Here is a 25,227-nt window from a genome sequence, read left to right on the forward strand (position 1 = left end):
AGGGATGGAACCGGGAGGACCGGTAGGAACACCAGAAGAGGAGGATCAGGGATGCTCTGTGCAAAGCCACTGCACAGAGCAGGTAAGTATAACATGTTTATTATTTTAAAGAAAAAAAAGTAAGTTTACAATCACTTTAAGTTATTATTTGTAATCTTTATTACTTTCCTTGTAAAATCAGATATTTCAGTACATTTAGAGGATATCAGGAGGTAAAAAAAAATGGAATTTTAAAGCCCAACATAAGCCAAAACTTTCTTTAAGATTAGGTAGGAGGGTTACAATCCCTGTCAGGTTGTTGCCAATTGTTTCCCCATTGCGGAGACTTTATTGCTCACTGTCCTGGTGACAACTGTCCCTCGATTTCCTGGCTGGTGTCACATGGACAGGAAGTAAGGGACATCTATCTAATGAGGTATAAAGAAATAAAGAACCTGAAAAAGATTATAACTCTATCCAAAACGTAACTTTAAAAATATGAAGCATGCAAAAAGTCCGTAATGGTTTTGGCAGATGGACAGAGCTGGGAACACAAGGGCAGATACTGTATGTTGCTGAATTACCAAATGGGTTTACACTTCTCTTTCTTTTGGATTATTGGTTAGATCTCAAATCAAAATGACCATCACATTTACACAATTACAGTGCAGCATTTAACCCCAGTGCTTATCTGCCACCAACAACAGTTCAATCCTTGCAACATATAAACTGGACATCGTTTAGGGCCGTGTCATCTCCGGTTCCTTGTGGAGGTTCCACTTTGGTCTTCATCCCGCAGATCCCGTGGTGGCAGCGCCCGCTCCATTTCCCATAATGGCCCCAGCTCATGCCCAGCCCCACATGGATGGTGGTGTCAGAACAGAGGAACATGAAATTGTTGGCTGCTGTGTCATCTCCGCCTTTTTTATGGGCCTCCACCTGCATGGTGAACCTTATGATGAATCCTTCAGGGCACCACAAAACCTCGGTCCACTCACCCCACCTGTGAAAAAATAGATTCATCAGACCTGCTATAGGATTTCCGCTTAAAGTGAAACTTTCAGCAACTTTAAAGGTTTGCATGAATGTATGTTAGGTCACATAATACAGACGCATACCTCCCAACTTTTTGAGATGTGAATGAGGGACTCCTATTAGCAAAAGTATGCAGGCATAGGACACTTAAAGGAGAATTGTACAAAAATAATTATTAGTTAAACCCACTTAAACCCGCTTTGTGTTTAACACTTCTATTCCTTTATATTGGCTTTTGAAATATACAAATGCAACAATTTAGAAACTGGATAAAAGGTTTAGCACTGGGAAACACTTTTTGATAGATGAATAGTGCATTTTATATACAGAGATATGCATCAGACCAAAATGAGGGACAAATGAGAAGGAATGAGGGACAGAGGGACATTGCTCCAGATCAGGGACAGTCCCTCGAAATCAGGGACAGTTGGGAGCTATGCAGATGTGGTATATTTCCATACCTCCCAACTGTCCCTGATTTCGAGGGACTGTCCCTGATCTGGAGCAATGTCCCTCTGTCCCTCATTCCTCCTCATTTGTCCCTCATTTTGGTCTGATCTATATGGTTGCATAAAAAATGCACTTTTTATCTTTCAAAAAGTGTTTCTCAGTGCTAAACCTTTCATCCAATTTCTAAATTGCTGCATTTGTACATTTTAAAAGCCAATATAAAGGAATAGTAGTGGTAAAAAAAAAGCACTTATTTAATTAACCTTTTTTTGGGGGTTAATTCTCCTTTAAGGGGGTGTGGCAGGGGACGTGTCCTATGCCTACAAACATTTGCTAGTAGGTGTCCCTCATTCCCATCTCAAAATGTTGGGAGGTATGTATTTCTACCCAAAATCTCCTACTTCTATCATTAAAAATAAGTCCTTGGGTTCCAAGGATATCAGATGATATCATCAATCTGCTGCAGGTAGGAGGAAGCATTTCCTCGCTCTCTTCTCCCTCTGTGATCAGACTGCAACATTCTATCTTTGTAGTAAGTCACAAGGTGAGAGACAAGGGCTGATCTGTGCCTGATATTTATTAAAAAAATGGCACAGGCACAGGACAGGGGAATGCATTGTCAGGGGAAGCACTGGGATCTGTGAGAACTTGGAAGTAACAAATACATGAAAGTGTTATGCCGCGTTCACGCGGTCGGATTTTTCTATGGGAAATGTTGGCTAGCAGGTTCTCAAAATTTCCGCCAGCAAAACTTTGTTGTCGAAAAGTCTGATCGTGTGTACACAAGACCGTCCCACAAAAGTTCACGCATGCTCGGAATCAAGCAGAAGGAGCCGCACTGGCTATTTAACCTTTCTTTTTCTCGGCTCGTCGTACATCTTGTATGTCACCGCGTTCTCACGTTTGGAATTGTTGGCCTACATTTGTGTGACCGTGTGTATGCAAGACAAGTTTGAGCCAACAACCTTCGAACAAAAATCCATGGTTTTGTTGGCGGAAAATCCGATCGTGTTTACGGGGCATTACACTTACACATTACTTACACACATCTGACATTAGGTCCAACTTAAAGGCAAATTATAATAGCTTTCAATTAGTTTTTTTTTTAAGTTTAAAGCAGATCTTTTAAAATAACAAACATGCCATACCTACCTGCTCTGTGCAGTGGCTTTGCACAGAGCAACCCCGATCCTCTTTTTTTTCGGGTCCCCCGCCGTTGCTCCTGGCTCCTCCCCCCCCGAGCAGTGCCCCCAGAGAAAACTGCTTACCCTGGTGGCACCACTGTGCGCTTGCTCCTGAGCCGCTGCTCTATGCATTTATAAGACCCAAAGAGCGGCACCTTTGCCCCCCGCACTGTCTCTTTATTGGTTTACTGGCTGTGGAGTCAATGAGCTCCCGCTGCTGTCTCAGCCAATGAGATGGGAGAGTCCCCATACAGCTGATGCTATTGTGAATATTGCTGGATTGAAGGGGGCTCAGGTAGGGATTAGGGGGGCTAGGGGGACTGCTGCACACAGATGGTTTTTAACGTCATGCATAGAATGCATGAAGGTAAAAAACCTTCAGCCTTCAGAACCATTTTAAGATACTTACCCGCCCAGCAGATTCAGAGTTGTCCTGTTGGAATCCCCATCTCGTCTTCTCCTACTCAGTCCTGTGCCACCATCTTCTAATGTAACATCATTGGGAAGCTGCCGGCTATTCAGCTAGTAGCTCTCCTGATGATGTACCGCTGGCTCAACCCTTCTTTGTGAAGGACTATGCCTCCTGGGATACGTGACATAAATATTCCAGGAGGCACAGTGGGAAAGGTGCATGTCATTTAGCTAGGCAAGTGACATGCATTGGGGGTGGGGACAGACAGAGGTTTGTTTATTTTATTTATTATAAAAAAAGCCATATTTGCACAACAAGGAGGAAGGGCGGAGAACAGGCAACATCAAACTAAGGGTGAAGATCCACTCTAAACATTAACATTTTCTGCCTGTTAATATAGGATTTTTGTTCCATTGGATTTGCATTATCTGTGTTGTAAGCACAGGGACAGCAGGAGCTGTTTGCTGTTAGGCTCTCTCTTTTCCAAAGAGCCATCTGAAAAGGCAGCCAGGAAGGTGGAGATAGGAGCAGCAGTCACTCCACTTGTGTGCTCAGATTTCAGCTTAAAGTGTTAGTCCACCATTACACAAAAATGTACGTACTTACCTCCAGCGTTGCCAAGCTGTCAGCATCCCCAGCAGTCTGGGGATTCGAAATCCCCATTTTTCTTTCTTTTCCCAATGCAGCGCTTCTGGGACAGACCACACCAATTCACTGTGATAGTACTGGCCAATCAGAATCAGTCTGGTTCATTCTGGAAATGCTGCACCGAGAAGAGGGAGAATCCTCCAAGCCCTGGACCACTGGAATGGCTGCAGGGGTGCTGACAGCTCAGCAACCCTAGAGGTAAGTACAGTGGAGACCGGAAGTGGGGTTGGGAAGTTCCCTGGTGTTAGTTCACCTTTACAATTTTTCTGTACAGGTGAACTAACACTTTAACCTACTGAGCTATGTAAGCATGTCTTTTTTTCATCAAAGCAGAAAAAAATAGCCTGGGAAAACATACAGAAAAGAGCCAACTCTCCACCTACTGAAGCCCAGTTTATTTTGTACTGACTTTGCAAGAGTGAATGCTACTTTGAAGTTTTTATTGCTCTCCATGACCCCAATAGGGAGAATTAACCTCTTTTTCTGACCCTGTGACAGTTGAATAACCAATATTGAAAACAGAAACATATTTGGGGGCCACACCCTAAAATGCGTTTAGATTCAAGATGGTGCTGCTATAAGACTAACAAACAGTACAAAACATATTACAGCGCACACATTCAAGAATGACATTTCCTGCAAGGCTAGTTAAAAACACCTGAACATATTAAAAAAAAATACGGGGGTTTGGTCACACTATATGGTCATATAGCGCTAAGCCCACTTACTGCGAGAAAGTACCCCGAATTAATGAATCCTACCCTAGTAATAGAATGGAAGATCCTGCGTCTCAACCATGGGAGCTGAACTCCTCTATGTGAAAGGTATTCCTCCTATGCACTGGTGGCCAAAAAATAAGAGGTAATGAAGAGGAGGAGGGGTGCTCCAGTCCAAAAAAAACTGGTCAGGGTCTATTGCAGTATACAAAAACATATTTGGGGGCACACCCTAAACGCATTTTAGGGTGTGCCCCCCAAATATGTTTTTGTATATTGTAATAGACCCTGACCAGGTTTTTTGGGCTGGAGCACCCCTCCCCCTCTTCATTACCTCTTATTTAGTGGTCACCAGTGCATAGGAGGAATCCCCTTCACATAGAGGAGTTCAGCTCCCATGGTTGAGACAAAGGATCTTCCATTTTATTACTAGGGTAGGACCCACTAATTCGGGGTACTTTGTCGCAGTAAGTGGGCTTAGCACTATATGACCCTATAGTGTGACCAAACCCCCGTATTTTTTTAATATGTTCAGGTGTTTTTAACTAGCCTTGCAGGAAATGTCATTCTTGAATGTGTGCTCTGTAATATGTTTTGTAATATTGAAAACAGGGCTCTCTGGGACAAGTGAAACACGGGCAACAATCTGCAGTGTCCCCAGTCGAGAGATTTCCTATTGACAGGAAGTGAGGGGTAACTTTCCCAATCGAGACATAAAAACATAAGAAAAAATTTATCATCGGGTTATATATATTTTTTTTAGGCTAAGTGGCAGACCTTGCCGCCCCTTTGAAAAGCAATTTGTGGTGGATGGCTTTTCAGGGGCATTTGACCGGTGGTGAGGAAGTGATATGTTGCCTCATAACCACGTGTTTTAAACATGCTGAACCCCCTCGCTGCAACTGCATTCATTATACAAAGTTGTTGGGCAGTTGAGGTGCGGTCCTATGCATAAGAGGTCCTGTTTGGTGGGCAGCATTGTCTGATTTTTACCGAAGCATGTGTGTAACCCCATCTGGTTGCCGCAAGTGTAAATTAACCCTTATTCTTTGTTCAAAACAAAACAAAACAAAAAAATTTTGCCCCAGATCTGGGCTTTAAAGTGGTTCTAATAGCTAATGCCGCGTACACACGGTCAGACTTTTCGTCTACAAAAGTCTGACAGCCTGTCCGACAGACTTTCGACGGACTTTTGGCGGACTTTTGGCGGACTTGCGGCAGACTTTCTTACGAACGGATTTGCCTACATACGATCACACAAAAGTCCGACGGATTCGTACGTGATGACGCACACCGGACTAAAATAAGGAAGTTGATAGCCAGTAGCCAATATCTGCCCTAGCGTGGGTTTTTGTCCGTCGGACTAGCACACAGACGAGCGGATTTCTGGGTCCGGCGTAGTTACGACGTAAAGATTTGAAGCATGTTTCAAATCTAAAGTCCATCAGATTTGAAGCTGGAAAAGTCCGCTGAAAGTCCGCTGAAAGTCCGGGGAAGCCCACACACGATCGGATTGTCAGCCAGCTTTAGTCCGTCGGCGTCTGTCGGACTTTTGTAGATGAAAAGTCCGACCGTGTGTACGCGGCATAAAAGTTTTCTACCTTCATGTATTATATTGTGAAGGTAAACAACCTTCAGTGTGCATCTTCCCACTCTGCCCCCCCCCCCCCCATTACTTACCCAAGCCCAATCCTGATCAAGCGATGTGCACAAGAGCAGAAGCTCTCCCGGGTCTCTGCCTCTTCATTGGCTGAGACATAGTAGTGGGAGCCATTATCTCCCACTGATGTCAATCACAGCCAGGGAGGAAGGTGCGGGTGGGCAGGGTCAAGTCTCATAGATACACAGAGGCGGTTCAAGTGCGAACCCCCAAGCTGCTTGTTCTGTGGAAATCAGCAGGGGGGAGGGGCCAGGAGTGCCTGTGGGGGACCCCAGAAGAGGAGGATCAGGGCAAAACCATTACACAGAGCAGGTAAGTATGACATGTTTATTGTTTAGAAAAAAAAAAAAAAAAGCTGAGCCTTTACTTTTTTATTGGTAAAATGCAGATTTTATAGATATAACAACAAACAGTTATAACTTGTTATGAAAACATAAAAAGTTAGAAAAATAGTTGAATAAAAAAATATATAAGCCCCAGCTTGAAGGACCCATTAGCATTGTTATGGTGCAGTAGTGTGCATTACCTGGATTGGTACGGTGCCATTCATTCCCAATGCTGCACTGACTTACCTTGTCAATTCACATGCATTGTAGCACAATATAATGAATTGTGATGCACGCCTGTTCTTTGTGGTACTGTATGATATTATAGTATCAATGTGGCTGTGCTTGTGGAGAATAGTTGATATTTGGCATAAACACTTAGATCCAAGGTGGAAAAGTGTGGTGTATTTTATGATGTGTTTACCTTAATGTAAGTTGGCTGCACTCTACACACTTGTTGCAGGTAACACAGAGTTGCTTCATACCTATTAGTACAGCTAAACAACGAGGCTAGACTCACACCTATGTGTTCTTCCTTTGAAATGAGTGGAAAATGATCGAAACTCATGTCAATGGGTCATAATGCAAAATATTACATAATGAACATCAACAAACAATGTCCATCAGCATGCATTGCTCTGTGTTATGTCTCACATAACTCATAAGTTGATGGGCATTGACCCTTTAATGCTTTTCCATTGATCTACCTAATCACACAAATGTGAATAAGCCCCAAAAGCAGCTCCTCCAACACCTCTGTTTGAATTTTTGGTGAATAATGCGGGCCAATTTTCTGTCAATTTTCAACTTATTTCTTACAGTCTCTTTTGACTCTGATGGACAAGTCAATGTCTGAAAATCCCAGATAACCCCAAAACCTATTGGGTTGTGGTTTACTTACGGTGCTTCTGCAGACTGGATGGGGTACACGTTGCTACCCTCCAGGGATGTATCATTGCGGTTCACACACAGCAGACGGACCCCGTTTAGAGCCGTGTCATCTTCAATGTTCTTCTTTTTTTCAACCTGTGAATAAAGTGGAACAATAGCCTAAAATTTTCAATTCAGTGGCAGGCATAATGAAGTTCTGTAAGGATTCCCGATTGTTCAGATTTGTTTCTGTCTTGAAAGATATCAAACTTTTAGTATCATTGTTTTTTATTTGGCCTACATGGAGGCTCTCTGCCATTGTGGCAACTTTGTCTTGCCCCTCTCCTAAGTTCCTCATAGAACCTCTAGTGAATCACATGAAACGTGCCCTCAGTGATTAAACACAACAGGTGAATCCTCCATTCTTTAACCATGAAAAACATTTCAAAGATTGTTTCTAGTGGATTGGGGTCACCAATCTATAGTCAAATATTTCAAAAATTGCTACTGTATTTATCGGCGTATAACACGCACTTTTTTCCCCTTAAAATCAGGGGAAACTCGTGGGTGTGTGTTATACGCCGATCCCCGCTATCGCTATGTGAATGTCGGCGATCGCCGCCGACATTCACACAGCGAGTAGTTTCAAATATGGCGCCGCGGAGTTCGGAGAGCCGAGATACACATAGTCGGGTGTATTCAGCTCTTTCCGGCGCCGCTCACAGTCACGCCCAGTCCCGCCATTGGACCTGTGTTATGTCCATCATAGGGCGGGACTGGGCGGGACTGTGAGCGGCGCCGGAAAGAGCCGAGAACCCTCGGCTATGTGTATCTCTTCGGCGTTCGTTCACTTCCGCCGGCGCCGAGTCCCTCCGAACTCCGCGGCGCCATATTTAAAACTACTACCATGTGTATGGCGGCAGCGGCGGTGGCAGGAGGCATGTACACTGCACTGGGGACAAGGCTGCACTGGGGACAAGGCTGCACTGACAAGGCTGCACTGACAAGGCTGCACTGGGGACAAGGCTGCACTGACAAGGCTGCACTGGGGACAAGGCTGCATTGACAAGGCTGCATTGACCACAAGGCTGCACTGGGGACAAGGCTGCACTGACAAGGCTGCACTGACAAAGCTGCACTGACAAGGCTGCACTGGGGCAAAGCTGCACTGACAAGGCTGCACTGACACTGAAAAGGCTGCAATGACACTAACAAGGCTGCAGATGAACACTGATGAGGCTGCATTGATGGGCATTTTAATGTAAGTTTCCTTTCCTTAAACTTGCCTCCTAAAAGTTTTTTTCCTTAAAATTCTCTCCTAAACTTGGGGTGCGTGTTATACGCCGATGAATACGGTATTTAATTTCACTTGATTCTTGTTGACTTTAACCCATTAGGAGGTACAGTAAAGCCTTGGTTTGAGAGTAACTTGGTTTGAGAGTGTTTTGCAAGACAAGCTAAATTTTTAAATACATTTTGACTTGATATAAAAGTAGTGTCACGTCCCAACTGGGTATAAAAGAGAGAAGAGAGGTGCCTCTAAGTGTAGCAATATGGTTGCATTTAATGAAGGTACAACATTTAGCAACTCACATGGTTGATGATTAAAACAGGTACATCTAAGTATGCAGGAATCCAGGATAAAGCTGTCCACATAGACCGTCCTCCACACCGCCATCAACGTCATCCCTTCCATGCTGTGTGCTTCAAGCCTCGCTTTCATATCCCTCTACTGCAGGTTAGTCTTCCCAGTCACAATTGCAGACTGACAGTGGTGAGAGCCGGGGGAGTGGAGGATGTGTGGACAGCTTTACCCCGGATGTCTGCATGCTTAGTTGTGCCTCTTTTAATCATCAATCATGTGAGTTTTGCTAAATGTTGTACCTTCATTAAATATAACCAGATTGCTACACTTAGAGGCGCCTCTCTTCTCTTTTATACTCTGTAGCTCCTGCTGGATTTTGCGCCTAATCCCCTTGTGGAGGCTTCCATTTGTGGATGGACATTGTTTGGTTACACAACCTATCACATTGTTATAATCTTTTTATATGGACTATAAACTGAAAGACCTATGAATAAATGGTTGTGAATCATCTGAGTTTCCATTATTTCTTATGGGGAAAATGATATACAAGTGCTTTGGATTACAAGCATGTTTCTGGAACGAATTATGCTCGCAATCCAAGGTTTTACTGTATCTTTAAACCGATGTTCCTCCTCTTTGAAAATTTCTGAATCCTGGTGCTTCAACTTTTGCAATATCCTAAAGATCCTAGAGGGTAGCACAGCGGCTAAATGGTTAGTACTTCCACCTAGCGACATGGTGCTACCTGCCTGGAGTTTGCATGTTCTCCCTGTGCCTGTGTAGGTTTCCTCCCACACTCCAAAGACATGTTGGTCGGTTAATTGGATCCTGTCTAAATTGGCCCTAGGATGTGTATGAATGGGTTAGGGACCTTAGATTATAAGCTCCTTGAGGGCAAGGACTGATGTGAATGCACAATATGTATGGAAAGTGCTGTGTAAATTGATGGTGCCACCTGTAACCTGCAATAAATAAAGATTTTGTTAACCCTATCCCAAAGCTTCTTACAAATACCTACACAATGTAAGCTTTTAAGTAAACCTTAAATACTTATTGAACCCCAGGGCAGTCAAGTTAGGTCTACTTGTCTAACCAATGACTAAGTCAGTTGCGAGTCAATGTTTAGGTAGTGGTGGGGGCGGATTGGAAGGGTTCTCTTCCGATGTGTTCTGCCCAGCTACACTGGAGGGAGGTGGTGAGCCCTTTTTGGGGGCTTGGGCTGCTGCCTCTAGGTACAGCCTTGTGAATGTTTCCACGTGTACTAGTAGAGGTAGAAAGATAGGGAGTGCCCAATATCTAATGGAATGCAAGTTGAGAGGTGGAAATGTAGTAGTTTATTGAACGTAGCAACAAGTGATCACATGTTGCTATGTTCAATAAACGACTACATTTCCACCTCTCGACTTGCATTCCATTGGATATTGGGCACTCCCTATCTGTCTACCTCTTCTCTTTGGAAACCCAATCCCACTATATGTCTTTGGGAACTACATCTTTCTGTCACCCTTTTCTCATCAAACATCCAATTTTTTTGATCTGATAAACCAACCAAAAAATAGACATGATTATTAACTGCTAAGAGTGTTTATCTCCCAGTTTTTTCGACAAACATAGAAAAGTGAGGGCAGAAAAAAAGACCAAGTGGTCCCTCAAGTCTAATCTTCAAACCTAGAGAATAAATGAAAAGTAGAGCTTGAAAAAAGCATCATTAGGTTTACCTACTATTTCACTTATAATTGGTTATTGTCTGCATTATTGGGGGTATGAAAGGAGTGTGGACTTTGACTTAAAGCCCATCTCTGGGCAAATTTTGTAACCCCTCCCCCCTCCATCACCTTGCAGTCCTTTACATAAAAAAAAAAAAAACCTTCTAACACTATATTTACTTACTTGAAGCTACAGTTATGTGTCCATCACTGCCACCACTTCTAGCAGTGGAGACCTGTGATCCAAGAAAGCAATCTGTGCCTGCACAGGCCAGTCTTCCTATATTAATATCACCACATCATCTATTCTTCTACAGCCTAAGAGGATCCCACTGCTAAACTGCCAATGGGAAATGTCTCTGTCACTCAGGCAGCAACATAGGCACCTATAGAATAACCCTACCATTCTGGAGTGAGAAAAATTGAAAACTCTGGACCCAGTGTGAGGGTAGGTCTGCTTTCTCCACTGCAGGTAGCGCTTAACCACAGCGGCAATGCAGAAGGAGAGAAGTCAAGAGGAATTTGGTTCCTCTATGGTTTTGTCAGGAAAGGCTTACCAGAGGAAGAAATGTTTCCCGCAGGCTAATTCCTGTTCCCCAAACTTGTCTTGGGAAAGCTGCGTTAGCGTGTGCTAATGTAAGTTAGCACATGTGCACGAAGATGAGCGAGAATGCAAACGGCACATCCTGTGACAGATGAGGGCACCAAATGGGCTATTTAATCCAGATCAGGTGCTGTCTTGTCTACACTGTTCCCATGAGTGTCCTGTTTCCTGTTTATCTGCATTTGATTCCAGTTACCTACCCGGCTTGCTTTGTCTATTCCTGTTCTGCACCTGCATCGACCCAGGATTGAACTTTGACCACTCTCCAGTCTCTGCATCTGTACCTTATCTGACCGCATTGTGTATGACCCGACTTGTCTGACCCTGCTCCAGTCTTCTGCTTCCAGCCTGTGTAGCTCTGGTACCGCTGTCCTGCATTCACAGCATCCCTGCATCTGCTGCCCTGTATCTACAGCATACCTGCATTCGCTGTCATCTGGCACACCACTCAACCGGAAGCCCAGCAGCTAGCATGACTACCAGCCCTCGTGCAACTCTGCACTCCTGTGCCACCTGTCTGTTCTACCAGGGGCCCCGAGTCAGAGGAGCAAGAGAAGCCTTCCTCTGCATACCAGTTTCTTCCTACCAGGTACGTGACAGGTTTCCTGGATCACTGGGGCAGTGATCGGGGTGGATGCTGGCAGCCCACGTGACTCTGGCAGCCATCTTTTAAGACCCTGGCTCCTGGGTTTGGTGTGCTTTAAGCATGTGGATAGTATAGGGACTGGTGACCCATCTGTCAGGGACAGTATTAGCAGAAGGGAAAGGTTCCAGACGAGTAGAGAAAGCATAGGGATCTGCCTCTATTCGTGGAAACCTTCCCACTTGGGCTTGGACTGGCAAAACCGCATTCCACCCCTCAAGAAAGACACTGGCAGCTCAGCTGAGACCTGCTCTGCTATATGCTGTTGTCATCTGTAAGTGTTCCTGGTTTGGCTTCTTTCCGCCAGGCCTGTTTTGAACTGTTTTGCCTCTATTTCCATACAAGTTCTCTCAATTGCACCTGGACTGAGTGTGTATTATTGCTGCCACACCATGCTGCACCCACCCATAAGCGCATCACATAACCATGGATTTAGGTAAGTTAAAAGGGTTTGTAGGTTGCAAGGAAAAAAAGTAGTGAGTGTAAGCATTCCTAAAGATCAGCTTGCTTACTTCATGTTAAAGGTGCCTCTTCAAAATTTGCTCCTCAACACAACACGCTAGTGTGAAGAAGTCATGCTAAAAACAAAGGAAGTGCTTTGATCTGTGCACCCCCCATGAACTGAAAAAGAAGATTAATGTATGTAGTGCATCCAGTGTGAATGAGCCAAGAGTCTCTGCAAGGTCTACCAAACAGAATTTCTAACAAGATAATAGATCTCTAGGACTGAATACAGAAAAATTCAGACAAACCGGACAGTTCAGAGAGTTCACATGCCTTTACTGTCAGGACAGGCACCAGGTGACTTCTAGACTTATTGGTCACTTGGGTTTGGGCAATCCTCTTATCCATGTTGTGAGCCAACATCAACTGTGAATGCCTCCACCAGTTAAATATGTGACGTCAAGTGCAAACAAGTTTATGCAAATTTCACCCAGATGGCACTCTGATTGGTTGTAATAATCATTGTAAACAGACCTTGCTCTTGCTGGCACCAACCTCCATTGGTGAGGAAGGAATATTTAGCATCTGTCACCTTATTACAGAAGGCTGGAGTCAAGATGTAGTGGGACTTCATGCCGACCGGACTCCAACCAAGCAAGGTGCATTTTTTAAAATAATTTTTGAATATTTCTACGATAAACGGACATAGATATACTTGATCTGTCTGTGCATAGCACCATGGCACCATGGTCCTATATCCAGACTATGCATGGCATATGTAATGCTTCACATGAGATATGCATACAATCCACCTCCTTGTACTGTAAGACAACATGGAAAAAAATTGTTAACTTTTTATTTTTCTCATTTATGTACAAGTTCTGTGTACGAGGAATGAATACATTTTTCTTGCTGCTGTGGCGGCATCCCATTCCAATGGGAGCCTATATAAATAAACACCTTAAGTCTAAACTTGTCTTTTTTTTCAAGTGTCCAGAAGGGAAATCTTATGCCGCGTACACACGGTCGGACTTTACGGCGGACTTTGCCCGGCGGATTTTTCAACGTACTTTCCGACGGACTTTGTGAATGAACGGACTTGCCTACACACAATCCACCAAAGTCCGTCGAATTCGTACGTGATGACGTACGACTGGACTAAAACAAGGAAGTTCATAGCCAGTAGCCAATAGCTGCCCTAGCGTGCCTTTTTGTCCGTCGAACTAGCATACAGACGAGCGGACTTTTCGACCGGACTCGATTTCAACGGATAAATTTTAAACAAGTTTAAAATCTAAGTCCGTCCAACTTTTGAGAAAACAAAGTCCGCTGGAGCCCACACACATCGAATTGTCCGACGAAATCCAGTCCGCCGGGCAAAGTCCGCCGTAAAGTCCGCTCGTGTGTACGCGGCATTACAGTGCCTTGAAAAAGTATTCATACCCCTTAAAATTTTCCACATCTTGTTATGTTACAACTAAAAACATAAATGTATTTTAATGGGATTTTATGTGATAGAGGTGGCACATAATTGTGAAGTGAAAGGAAAATAATAAATGGTTTTCCAAATTCTTTACAAATAAATATGTGAAAAGTGTGGTGTACATTTGTATGGCGCCCCCCTGAGTTAATACTTTGTAGAACCCCCTTTCACTGCAATTACAGCTGTAAGTCTTTTTGGGGATGTCTCTACCAGCTTTGCACATCTAGAGAGGGACATTTTTGCCCATTTTTCTTTGCAAAATAGCTCAATCTCTGTCAGATTGGATGGAGAGCGTCTGTGGACAGCAATTTTCAAGTCTTCCAACAGATTCTCAAATGAATTTAGGTCTGGACTTTGACTGGGACATTCTAACACATAAATATGCTTTGATCTAAACCATTACATTGTAGCTCTGGCTTTATGTTTAGGGTTGTTGTCCTGCTGGAAGGGGAACCTCCGCCCCAGTCTCAAATCTTTTGCAGATTCTAATAGGTTTTCTTCTAAGATTGCCCTGTTTTTGGCTCCATCCATCTTCCCATCAACCCTGACCAGCTTCCCTGTCCCTGCTAAATTAAAACATTCCTACAACATGATGCTGCCACCACCATGTTTCACGGTGGGGATGGTGTGTTCAGGGTGATGTGCAGTGTTAGTTTTCAGCCACACATAGCGTTTTGCTTTTAGGCCAAAAAGTTAAATTTTGGTCTCATCTGACCAGAGCACCTTCTTCCACATCTTTGCTGTGTCCCCCACATGGCTTCTCATAAACTGCAATCAGGACTTCTTATGGCTTTCTTTCAACAATGGCTTTCTTCTTGCTACTCTTCCATAAAGGCCAGATTTGTGGAGAGCACGACTAATAGTTGTCCTGTGGACAGATTCTCCCATCTGAGCTGTGGATCTCTGCAGTTCCTCCAGAGTTACCATGGACCTCTTGGCTGCTTCTCTGATTAATGCTCTCCTTGCCTGGCCTGTCAGTTTAGGTGGACGGCCATGTCTTTGTAGGTTTGCAGTTGTGCCCTACTCTATTTTCCGATGATGGATTGAACAGTGCTCTGTGAGATGTTCAAAGCTTGGGATATTGTTTTGATAACCTAACCCTGCTTTAGACTTCTGCACAACTTTATCCCTGACCTGTCTGGTGTGTTCCTTGGCCTTCATGATGCTGTTTGTTCACTAAGGTTCTCTAACAAACCTCTGAGGGCTTCACAGAACAGCTGTATTTATACTGAGCTTAAATTACACACAGGTGGACTATATTTACTAATTAGGTGACTTCTGAAAGCAATTGGTTCCACTGGATTTTAGTTAAGGGTATCAGAGTAAAGGGGGCTGAATACAAATGCACGCTACACTTTTCACATATTTATTTGTAAATCATTTCGAAAAGCATTTATCATTTTCCTTCCACTTTAAAATTATGTGCTACTTTGTGTTGGTCTATCACATAAAATCCCAATAAAATACGTTTACCTTTTTGGCTGTAACATGACAAAATGTGGACAATTTCAAGGGGTGTGAATACTTTTTCAAGGCACTGTATTACTGTATAAAGTTTTTTTACACTCAATAATAGTTTGAAAAGTTAACCGTCAACATGTGTAGATTTGTGTGAATTTTTGGCCCTTGCACTACATAGTTGTTGGTAGATTTAAGGAAGAATGCGTAGCCCGACTGCAATTTGTGTGATGAGTTTCAAGCTGAATCCCATTTCCCACTGGGTTGCTTTGCAGTAACATACGAACCCAGCTTAAATCAGACTGTACAGGGACTGCATAGTTTAATAATAAAAATTATGGCTAGTCTGGCAACAGGAACACTTTGGTGGATCTTTATTGAATTCATCATCTAATTTTAATCCAATTAAACGCAACGTACAATTTAGCTATGGAATCTCCAACTGTTTTTAATGACAAGCCTGGAATCTAAAGTTCTCAAAAAAGTTGTACCCGTCGTAGTTAAATACATTTACATGAGATTTTTCTTGGAAGAAAAATTGTTCTCCACTGTAGAAATGTACTTTAGTTCTTCCAAAGCAAAAAGAATAAAAAATGTCTAGTTCTAAAAATGATCCTGTGTATAATTTACCCCACCCTTTGGGCAAAATTTAATTTTTTTCAGATTTTTATGGCAGAAATGTGAACTTTTTCCTAGAGTCTTCTATAAATCACAGTAAAACAGCTGTGATTCTCCCCCATGAATATTAACTCTTCTCCATTTTGCACTAAAACAAATGAGACATGCTGACAAGTGGAGACCTTTGTGGTGTAATTGCTCGGCTTACTTCTGGAAATTCTATTCATCCGGCTGTCATACTATCATTTTTTCTAAATTGAACAGAAATGGAAATGGTTTGGCTAACGCAGCCAGACAAGACACCTTAACTATGGTAATTTCATAAATTTCACTGCCCCTTTGAACTTGGCAAAAGTTTTTAGAAGATCTTTGTAAGAATGGTATTAACACATCTGCAAATTAGAAGGCTTAAAGCAAAAATTTGACTAAAGACGGATATCTCCATTGGCAGTTTCCCCATAAGCAGGGGCTAAAGAAAGTTCCATAGATGCATGCATGCATTTTATGGACAAGAGCAAACAACTGGAGTCAGACTTCCAGTGCTACATCTGGACATTTCTCATTGGGATAATGTATATGTTAAGAGTGCGTATACAAAGGTAACAGGACTTACAGAGCAGTAAAACCTATTCAGGGGGTTTAGAGCAGCCTTTCCCAGCATTTTTTTACCCCCAAGGAACCCTTGAAATAATTGTCAGGGCTGTTGGAAAAATGCCCCTTACATTGGTGGCCAGTGTGAAAAATGCTTCTTTACATTGGTGATCAGTGGGAAGAATGTTTCTTACATTGGTGATCAGTGGGAAGAATGCTCCCTACATTGGCGGTCAATGGGAAGAATGCTCCTTACTTTGGTGATCAGTGGGAAGAATGCTCCTTACATTGGTGACTCGTGGGAAGAATGTTGCTTACATTGGTGGTCAGTGGGAAGAATGCCCCTTACATTGGTGATCAGTGGGAAGAATGCTCCTTACATTGGCGGTCAATGGGAAGAATGCTCCTTACTTTGGTGATCAGTGGGAAGAATGATCCTTACATTGGTGACTCGTGGGAAGAATGTCCCTCCTATAAAGGTTGTCAGTAGGAAGAGTGTCCCCTTTACATTGGTGGTTAGTGAGAAGGGTGTTCCCCTTACAGACAGCTAAACAGATCTATGGTGTCAGACAGTCAGTTGTCTCTGGCCACCAGTACTATCTAGGCACAATCAAATGAGGAGTCAATCATCCACAGCTCAAGAAACCTCAAGCAAACTCTGGAGGAACCTTAAAGGGTAAGTTCAACTTTACAGAAATATCTGTAAGATGAACTTACACAGGACCCCCTCCTCGCCGCCTCCTCCCCCAGTCCCGCTGACCTGCATAGCAGCGATCTGCCGTTATGAGCCCTGGTATAGCTACCTTACGGCTCCAGGGCTTAGAAATCCCCAGAGCTTAATTTCCTAAACGTACCCTGTCGGAAGGTACGTTTAGGAGCATTCTAATTGGTCAGCACCATCACATGGGTGGCGCCGACCAATCAGAACCCGCGAAGACTGTCCTCTCAGCGGGGAAGAAGGAGAGAGAAAGCTGATGGGATTTCCAAGCGTCTGAGCCATGAGGCGGCTATACCTGAGCTCATAACAGCAGATCGCCGCCATGCAGGTCAGCGGGACTGGGGGAGGGGCGAGGAGAAGTTGACCAGATTTTTCTGTAAAGGTGAACTTACACTTTAAGGTTCAATGGAACCCTGGTTGAGAATGGATGCTTTAGTAGAATGCTTTCTTACCTTTAAACATCATTTTTTTATTATTTAGACAAGTAAGACAAAGTGAAATTTTTGTTATGGGATGGAAGGTCTAAGTTACAGTTGCATGTTAATAAAATGTAGTTTCTGCCCATGACCAGATCTATATCTATTGATACTGAAATAATATATATATACAGGTGTTTCTGAGCGTTTTTGCAGGTATCTGTTGATATTTTTTTACAATTCATGTTTAGCCAACATAATTTAGTTACTAAGGAAAAAGACATGTGATATACACATTTGCACTTCTTTTTCACACGCTCTCATTGAAGTCACCTGGGCCCAAAAACGCTTGAAGATTGTAGCTCAAAAGAAGCTATTTTTTTATTTACAAGCTTCAGACTCCATTCACACGCGGAGTGACCCTGAGCATTTTTGCGTGTGTATATGAGGGTTTTAGGGTTTCATTTCAAGTGTTTTGCCTGTATAGTCAAGCTTCAGGCCTTTTGTATTAGCCATTGGAAAGTACTAGGGGGAAGGAGACCAACTCTTACAGGCTCAAATATGCTGAAAGACACCTAAAAAATGCTTGAAAACACTCTATTTCAGTGTTTTCTGGCATTCCCATTATAATATATGGTGCCAAAAACAATCAAATTGACCTCAAACATAGTTAATGCAGCTTTTAGAGATCGGGTGTCGATGTACAGGTGTCTGGGCGCTCATATGTGAACCATCAGCATTGAAATAAATAGGATTTTTAAAGCTGAGCATATTGGAGCTTCAAGCTACAAAGCACAAAAAGAAAAAAAACAATGTATGTCATGCTAGGCACCTCAAGGTTTGAGCAGGGGCACTAATGGAGAACAACCAACATTTTTTACATATACACAAACAATTGTTTAAAATGTTGAAAACATTAGAAAAAACATTAAAGAACATTAAAAAAGATATATGGCATAGGTGGGAAGTGGGGGGGGGGGCTAGGGGGGGGGTGTTGGCTAGTTCAGGGATTAAATATAAAAATGATTATATATGGATAGTCCAGAGTGAACAGTCCATATATCCTGGGTAGTGACCTCAGGAATATGTGATAGTCCAGAAATCAACACTGGAAAGGCAGCATGCTGAAGAGCAGAAGCAACTCTGGTAGTAAAGACATAAAAACAAAAATAGCAGCGCCACTCTAAGTGTAGACATTTGACAAAGCACTGTTTAATCCTAAGATATTGCACTCACTAGACGGTGGTAGTATTAAGGCACATCTGTAATGAGGAACAAGGGTGTCTCAGGAGTCCAGGGTGACCTCACAGGCAGCGCAGTTCTATCGTGCTCGGTGGCGCCGGTGGTTTCCGGTGTCTCAGGTTATAGCTGATTCTATGTGTTGAGGTATATTATTTTCTTTAATACTATAAAGATGCTTCCCCCCCCCCCCGAGATCTTCCCCTAGACCTTCCTTCACTGATGATGCTGTCAATATCACTTGATCTAGTATGAGAAGGAGCTACCTAGTTCCGCTCGTTTGCCGTGTCCTAGTACACCGTTATGTGTGTCTAAGCATTTCCTGTACCGACTACGGAGACTTTATATTGCTACAAAGCACTCAGGTGAGAATGGGGCCTCAAGCTTCAAGAAACACTAAGCTCATGCGTGAACAGTTACAACTGGAAACTTTGTGATTTTGGAAGTTAAAGTGGAGTTCCACCCACTTTTACAACTATTCAGCATCCCTCACTAAACTGTGCACTGTAAACAAATTGGATATTTTTAAATTTTTTTTCTCAGCACCTACTGTATATCTGCTGTATTCATTTTTCACTTCCTCCTCCCTGGCCGCGGCCCATCGCATCATTTCCTGTTTGCAATGCCTTCTGGGAACGGGTGGAAACTTCCTCTGACGCTGCCGTTGCTATGGAAACCTGACCTGAAACCTATTACACTGCTTGTGCTGCACTGAGCATGTGCGAGATCTGCAAGGATGAAATCCAGGAAGAAATACAGTCTGGCTTCAGATGCCCACACTCAAGATGGCCACGGCCTTCTGTAAGTTTATAAAATAACAAACTACTGCTATAAACTAACAAAACAGACCTTAGTTTACAGACTAACTTTACTAGAATACATTAAGCTTGTGTATTATATGGGTATTTTTATTTAAAAGTACAATTTCGTCCGGAACACCACTTTAAGCATCTTGGAGCTTTGATCTTTAAAACACAGGTGTAAATGGGCCCTTAACTACTTGCCGACCAGCCGCCATCATTATACTGCGGCAGGTCGGCACAATCTCGCGAGCCGAGCTGTACATCGGCTCCTTCAAGCAGGATAGCAGGCACTGCGGAGGTGCCGATGCTCGTGGCCGACGGTCGCCATGACCGCTGGCCACGAGCGATCGCGGGCACGAGAGGCAGAACAGGGACGTGTGTGTGTAAACACACAAATCCCCGTTCTGTTCTGTGAGGAGAGGCAGATCGTGAGTTCCTAATAGCTAGGGATCACGATCTGTTATTTCCTCTAGGTCAGTCCCATCCCCCCCCACAGTTAGAAACACACACAGGGAACACAGTTAACCCCTTGATCGCCCCCTAGTGTTAACCCCTTCCCTGCCAGTGGCATTTTTACAGTAATCAGTGAATTTTTCTAGCACTGACCGCTGTATAAATGCCAATGGTCCAAAAAATGTGTCAAAAGTGTCTGATGTGTCCGCCGCAATGTTGCAGTCCCGATAAAAATTGTAGATCGCCGCCATTACTAGTAAAAAAAATAATAATTATAAAAATGCTATAAATCTATCCCCTATTTTGTAGACGCTATAACTTTTGTGCAAACCAATCAATATACGTTTATTGCGATTTTTATTACCAAAAATATGTAGAAGAATACATATTGGCCTAAACTGAGAAAAAATGTGCTTTTTAAAAAAAAAATTGGGATATTTATTATAGCAAAAAAAAAAAAAAAGATTTTTTTTTCAAAATTGTAGCTCTTTTTTTGTTTATAGTGGAAAAAATAAAAACCGCAGAGATGATCAAATGCCGCCAAAAGAAAGCTCTATTTGTGGGGAAAAAAGGACTTCAATTTTGGTTAGGTGCAGCGCCGTACGACCTCGCAATTGTCAGTTAAAGCGACGCAGTGCCGAATCACAAAAAACGGCCCGGTCATTCAGCAGCCAAATCTTCCAGGGCTGAAGTGTTAAAGGATGACTTAACCTAAATAAAAAAATCTAATTGTGTGATCTACTAACATTTACAGTTATGTATTCAAAAGTTCCCACATCTGCTTAGATGTTTAGAGATCTAATGCCAGCCATATACATACGATTGCTCAGTAGAAAAATAAATTACATTTTTTCATCAAATCCTATAAAAATTTTTAAAAAATCTCATTAGTCCTTTCAAATTATTTCTAGTGATAATATGGAAATTAAGCTTATTGAAAACAAAATCTATTTTAAAAATTGAGTCGTCTGTTTTAATTGCAAATTGAACAGTGATTTCTGATGCAACATTTGCAAAACACCACAAAATAAATAAAATAACGTTATGTAATGGTTAGTGCTTTTTTTTTTTTAACTTTGGTTGAGCAGAAACCTTGGAATGGCAGAAGAATCCACTTGTGTCCAGCCAAAAGATCCCTTTAAAGAAATTATTGAAATTATTAAAGAAATTGATAGAAATATCTCAGCAAAATGACTACATGTGTGTCACAAGCATTGCATTCACAGGACTTTATAAAAAAATAAAAAAATAAAAATATTTGTGATCTGAAGCTTCCGATGTCACATGCCTCCATCCTCAATTAGACAAACAATAAAAAATGCAGTGGTCATGGGACTTTAAATGAGGCAGGTCACTCAAACATATTAATCATATGATATACGAAGTACAAATAATTCCAAATGTATTAAAATTCATATTTGAACATTCCATATTCATGACAGTACACATTTCATATAATGGCAGTACATGATGACCATTTTCAATTAAATAAAGACATAAATTAAAAGGAGCTGACATAAAAAAATCATATATTTTTTTTTAATGTGATAAATTCATATTTTTCTTGTACACGATGGTATAAACACAAAAGATACATGATTAGTGTATTAGTTTAATCGTGTATATTTTATGTTTAAACCATCATGTACTAGAACAACATGAATTTATCACATTAAAAAAACATATGAATTTTTTATGTCTGCTCTTTTTAATGTATGTCTTTATTTAATTAAAAATGGTCATCATGTACTGCCATTATATGAAATGTGTACTGTTATGAATATTGAATGTTCAAATATGAATTTGAATAAATTTGGAATTATTTGTAATTTATATATCGTATGATTTTTATGTTTGAGTGACCTGCCTCATTTAAAGTTCCATGACCACTGCATTTTTTTTTTATTGTTTGTCTAATTAAGGATGGAGGCATGTGACATTGGATGCTTCAGATAACAAATATTTTTATTTTTTATTTTTTTATAAAGTCCTGTGAATAAAATGCTGGCGATACAAATGTATTCATTTTGCTGAGATATTTCTATCAAAGCGATCATTTAATTTCTTTAAAGGGATCTTTTGGCTGGACACAAGCGGATTCTTCTGCCATTCCAAGGTTTCTGCTCAACCAAAGAAAAGAAAAATATCGTATGGTTTTTATGTTTGAGTGACCTGCCTCATTTAAAGTCCCATGACTACTGCATTTTATATTATTCACAGTACTTCTCAGCTTGGGCCATGTTGGGTGAAAAGAGGCAGAAAATGATTGGTTTCTTCTATGGCAATAAAGAGTCAACTGGTTAGTTGTGTGTGAGCTAGATAATTTATCAGCTTATCACATTTGTTTAAACATCTTCTCTTGGATCATTTTCATTTGCTTAATTTTTTTTTATTTGTTTTTTAATGTGCATTATCTATTATTATTTTTTTATTATTTGCATGAATTTGTTAGAGTTGGAATTTCATTTTAAAAGCCCTGTACTAAAATGATAAAGTAACCCCTTGGCTACACATACCACTAGCTCAGATCCTGTATCTAAACAAAAATATACTTCGACTTCAACACATTCCACCCAAAACTAGCCTTTCAGCTTTTGGTTGAACCTCTAAACAAGCTCATGCTGCATATTCCTCATACAATATATGTAAAAATTTAGGAGAGTGAGACTTTTAGTAAAGGGGCTAACACATGGGTGGGGCTTGGACCAAAGACCATTTGGAGCGAAGACCGTTTGGATCATAAGCAATCCAAATGTGATTAGGCTCCCCAGCATTTACCATGTAGAGATATCCACTTTTAGGTGGATTAACCCCTTTAAGTGGCAATATAGGCATAACCTTTAGGATAAAGAACCATTTAAAAAAAAATTGTCATTGTAGACTGCTCACCTTGAGGGCGAATCCTCTTGCACGAAAACCACAAGGACACCATTCCACCGGGCCCCATTCCCCCCAAGCGCCCCCGTTAGGGACACCTATTGTAGGGTGTTCTCCCAGAGCTATCGGGAGGAGGGAGAGAAGGATAAACAATGCAGTGCTCGAGGACATGTTTCTTCTGGATAAGTTGTATCTTCTGCCTCTGGTAACAAATATCAGATCTTCCCACCCCAACTCTCCCTACGTGGCAGTCCATGGACAAGCCTGCTGAGTAAGGGGTCTTGCGGTTTATAGAAATTATTTTAATAATTAAAAACAGTACAAGAAGTTTGCCAAATCCCCAGGGGAAATCAAAAGCAGGCCATTCCCTGGAGCAGAGCCAATGTCATTATCCTCAAAGAACCCACTATATGTCGATAAAATATTTAGTCATTTGCAAAATTCTCTGTATCAGATGAAGCTTGTGCAATGGTTGTGAAAGTATTTCAAATGGATTTGTCCTTGATGAGTCTATTGTACATAATTGATAAATATTTAAGAGAAATTAACTCTTATTTTTTGCAAAAGAAGTCCTCTAATGTTTGAAATAAATCCTATGTATATGTATATATATATATATATATATATATATATATATATATATATATATATATATATATACAGTTGTGCTCATAAATTTACATACCCTGGCAGAATTTATGATTTCTTTGCCATTTTTCAGAGAATATGAATGACAACAGAAAAACTTTTCTTTCACTCATGGTTAGTGTTTGGTTGAAGCCATTTATTATCAATCGACTGTGTTTACTCTTTTTAAATCATAATGACAACAGAAACTACCCAAATTACCCTGATCAAAAGTTTACATACCCCAGTTCTTAATACCGTGTATTTGTGGATGAGGCTCTTTATCTTCTCAGATGGTAAAGCCGCCCATTCCTCTTGGCAAAAAGCCTCCAGTTCCTGTAAAGTCTAGGGCTGTCTTGCATGAAGCCACTCTCCAGAGTGGCTCAATGATATTGAGGTCAGGAGACTGAGATGGCCACTGCAGAACCTTCACTTTATTCTGCTGCAGCCAATGACAGATCGACTTTGTCTTGTGTTTTGGATCATTGTCATGTTGGAATGTACAAGTACTTCCCATGCGCAGCTTCCTGGCTGATGAATGCAAATGTTCCTCCAGTATTTTTTGATTACATACTGCATTCATCTTACCATCAATTTTGACCAAATTTCCTGTGCCTTTGTAGCTCACACATCCCCAAAACATCAGCTATCCACCTCCATGTTTCACAGTAGGAATGGTGTACCTTTCATCATAGGCCTTGTTGACTCCTCTCCTAATAAAGTGTTTCTAATTGTGGCCAAAAAGCTAAATTTTTTGGTCTCATCACTCCAAATGACTTTATGCCAGAAGGTTTGAGGCTTGTCTCTGTGCTGTTTGGCGTATTGTAAGCGGGATACTTTGTGATATTTGCATAGTAATGGCTTTCTTCTGGCGACTCGACCATGCAGCCCATCTTTCTTCAAGTGCCTCCTTATTGTGCATCTTGAAACAGCAACACCACATGTTTTCAGTGAGTCCTGCATTTCACCTGTAGTTATTTGTGGGTTTTTCTTTGCATCCAGAACAATTTTCCTGGCAGTTGTGGCTGAAATTTTAGTTGGTCTACCTGACCGTGGTTTGGATTCAACAGAACCCCTCATTTTCCACTTCTTGACTAGAGTTTGAACACTGCTGATTGGCATTCTGAATTCCTTGGATATCTTTTTATATACCTTTTCTGTTTTAAACAGTTCAACAACCTTTTCCTGCAGATCCTGTGACAAATATTTTGCTTTCCCCATGACTCAGAATCCAGAAACAGCAGTGCAGCACTGGATAAAACATGCAAGGGTCTGTCAGGAGTCCAGAAACTCATAGACCTTTTATACACACACACTAATTACAAGCAAACAGATCACATGTGAGGATGGTTACCTTTAATAGCCATTCAAACTCCTTTGTGTCAACTTGTGTGCATGTTATCAGGCCAAAGTTACCAGGGTATGTAAACTTTTCATCAGGGTCATTTGGGTAGTTTTGATTGTCATTATGATTTAAAAAGAGTAAACACAGTTGATTGATAATAAATGGCTTCAGTCAAATGCTAACCATGAGTGAAAGAAAAGTTTCTGTGTTATCATTCGTATTCTCTAAAAAAAATGGCCAAGAAATCATAAATTCTGCCAGGATATGTAAACTTATGAGCACAACTGTACTTATATCACTTCAGTAATGTAAGCAATGACAGAAATATGTCTGGGCA

General features: G+C 41.6%; 1 protein-coding gene across 1 annotated transcript; it reads right to left on the reverse strand.

The window, feature by feature from the left end:
• Window positions 1-551: 551 nt before the first annotated feature.
• LOC141133562 (vitelline membrane outer layer protein 1-like) lies at window positions 552-23,220 on the reverse strand. The gene is made up of 3 exons (XM_073623021.1): window positions 22,931-23,220; window positions 7,312-7,436; window positions 552-982 (listed from the first exon to the last, which is right to left on the reverse strand). Exons 1-3 carry the CDS (start codon window positions 23,087-23,089, stop codon window positions 688-690), a joined length of 579 nt encoding a protein of 192 aa, XP_073479122.1. The 5' UTR covers window positions 23,090-23,220; the 3' UTR covers window positions 552-687.
• Window positions 23,221-25,227: the final 2,007 nt, after the last annotated feature.

The sequence above is a fragment of the Aquarana catesbeiana genome, linkage group LG03, assembly GCF_042186555.1.
Source record: "Aquarana catesbeiana isolate 2022-GZ linkage group LG03, ASM4218655v1, whole genome shotgun sequence".
Taxonomy (NCBI): domain Eukaryota; kingdom Metazoa; phylum Chordata; class Amphibia; order Anura; family Ranidae; genus Aquarana; species Aquarana catesbeiana.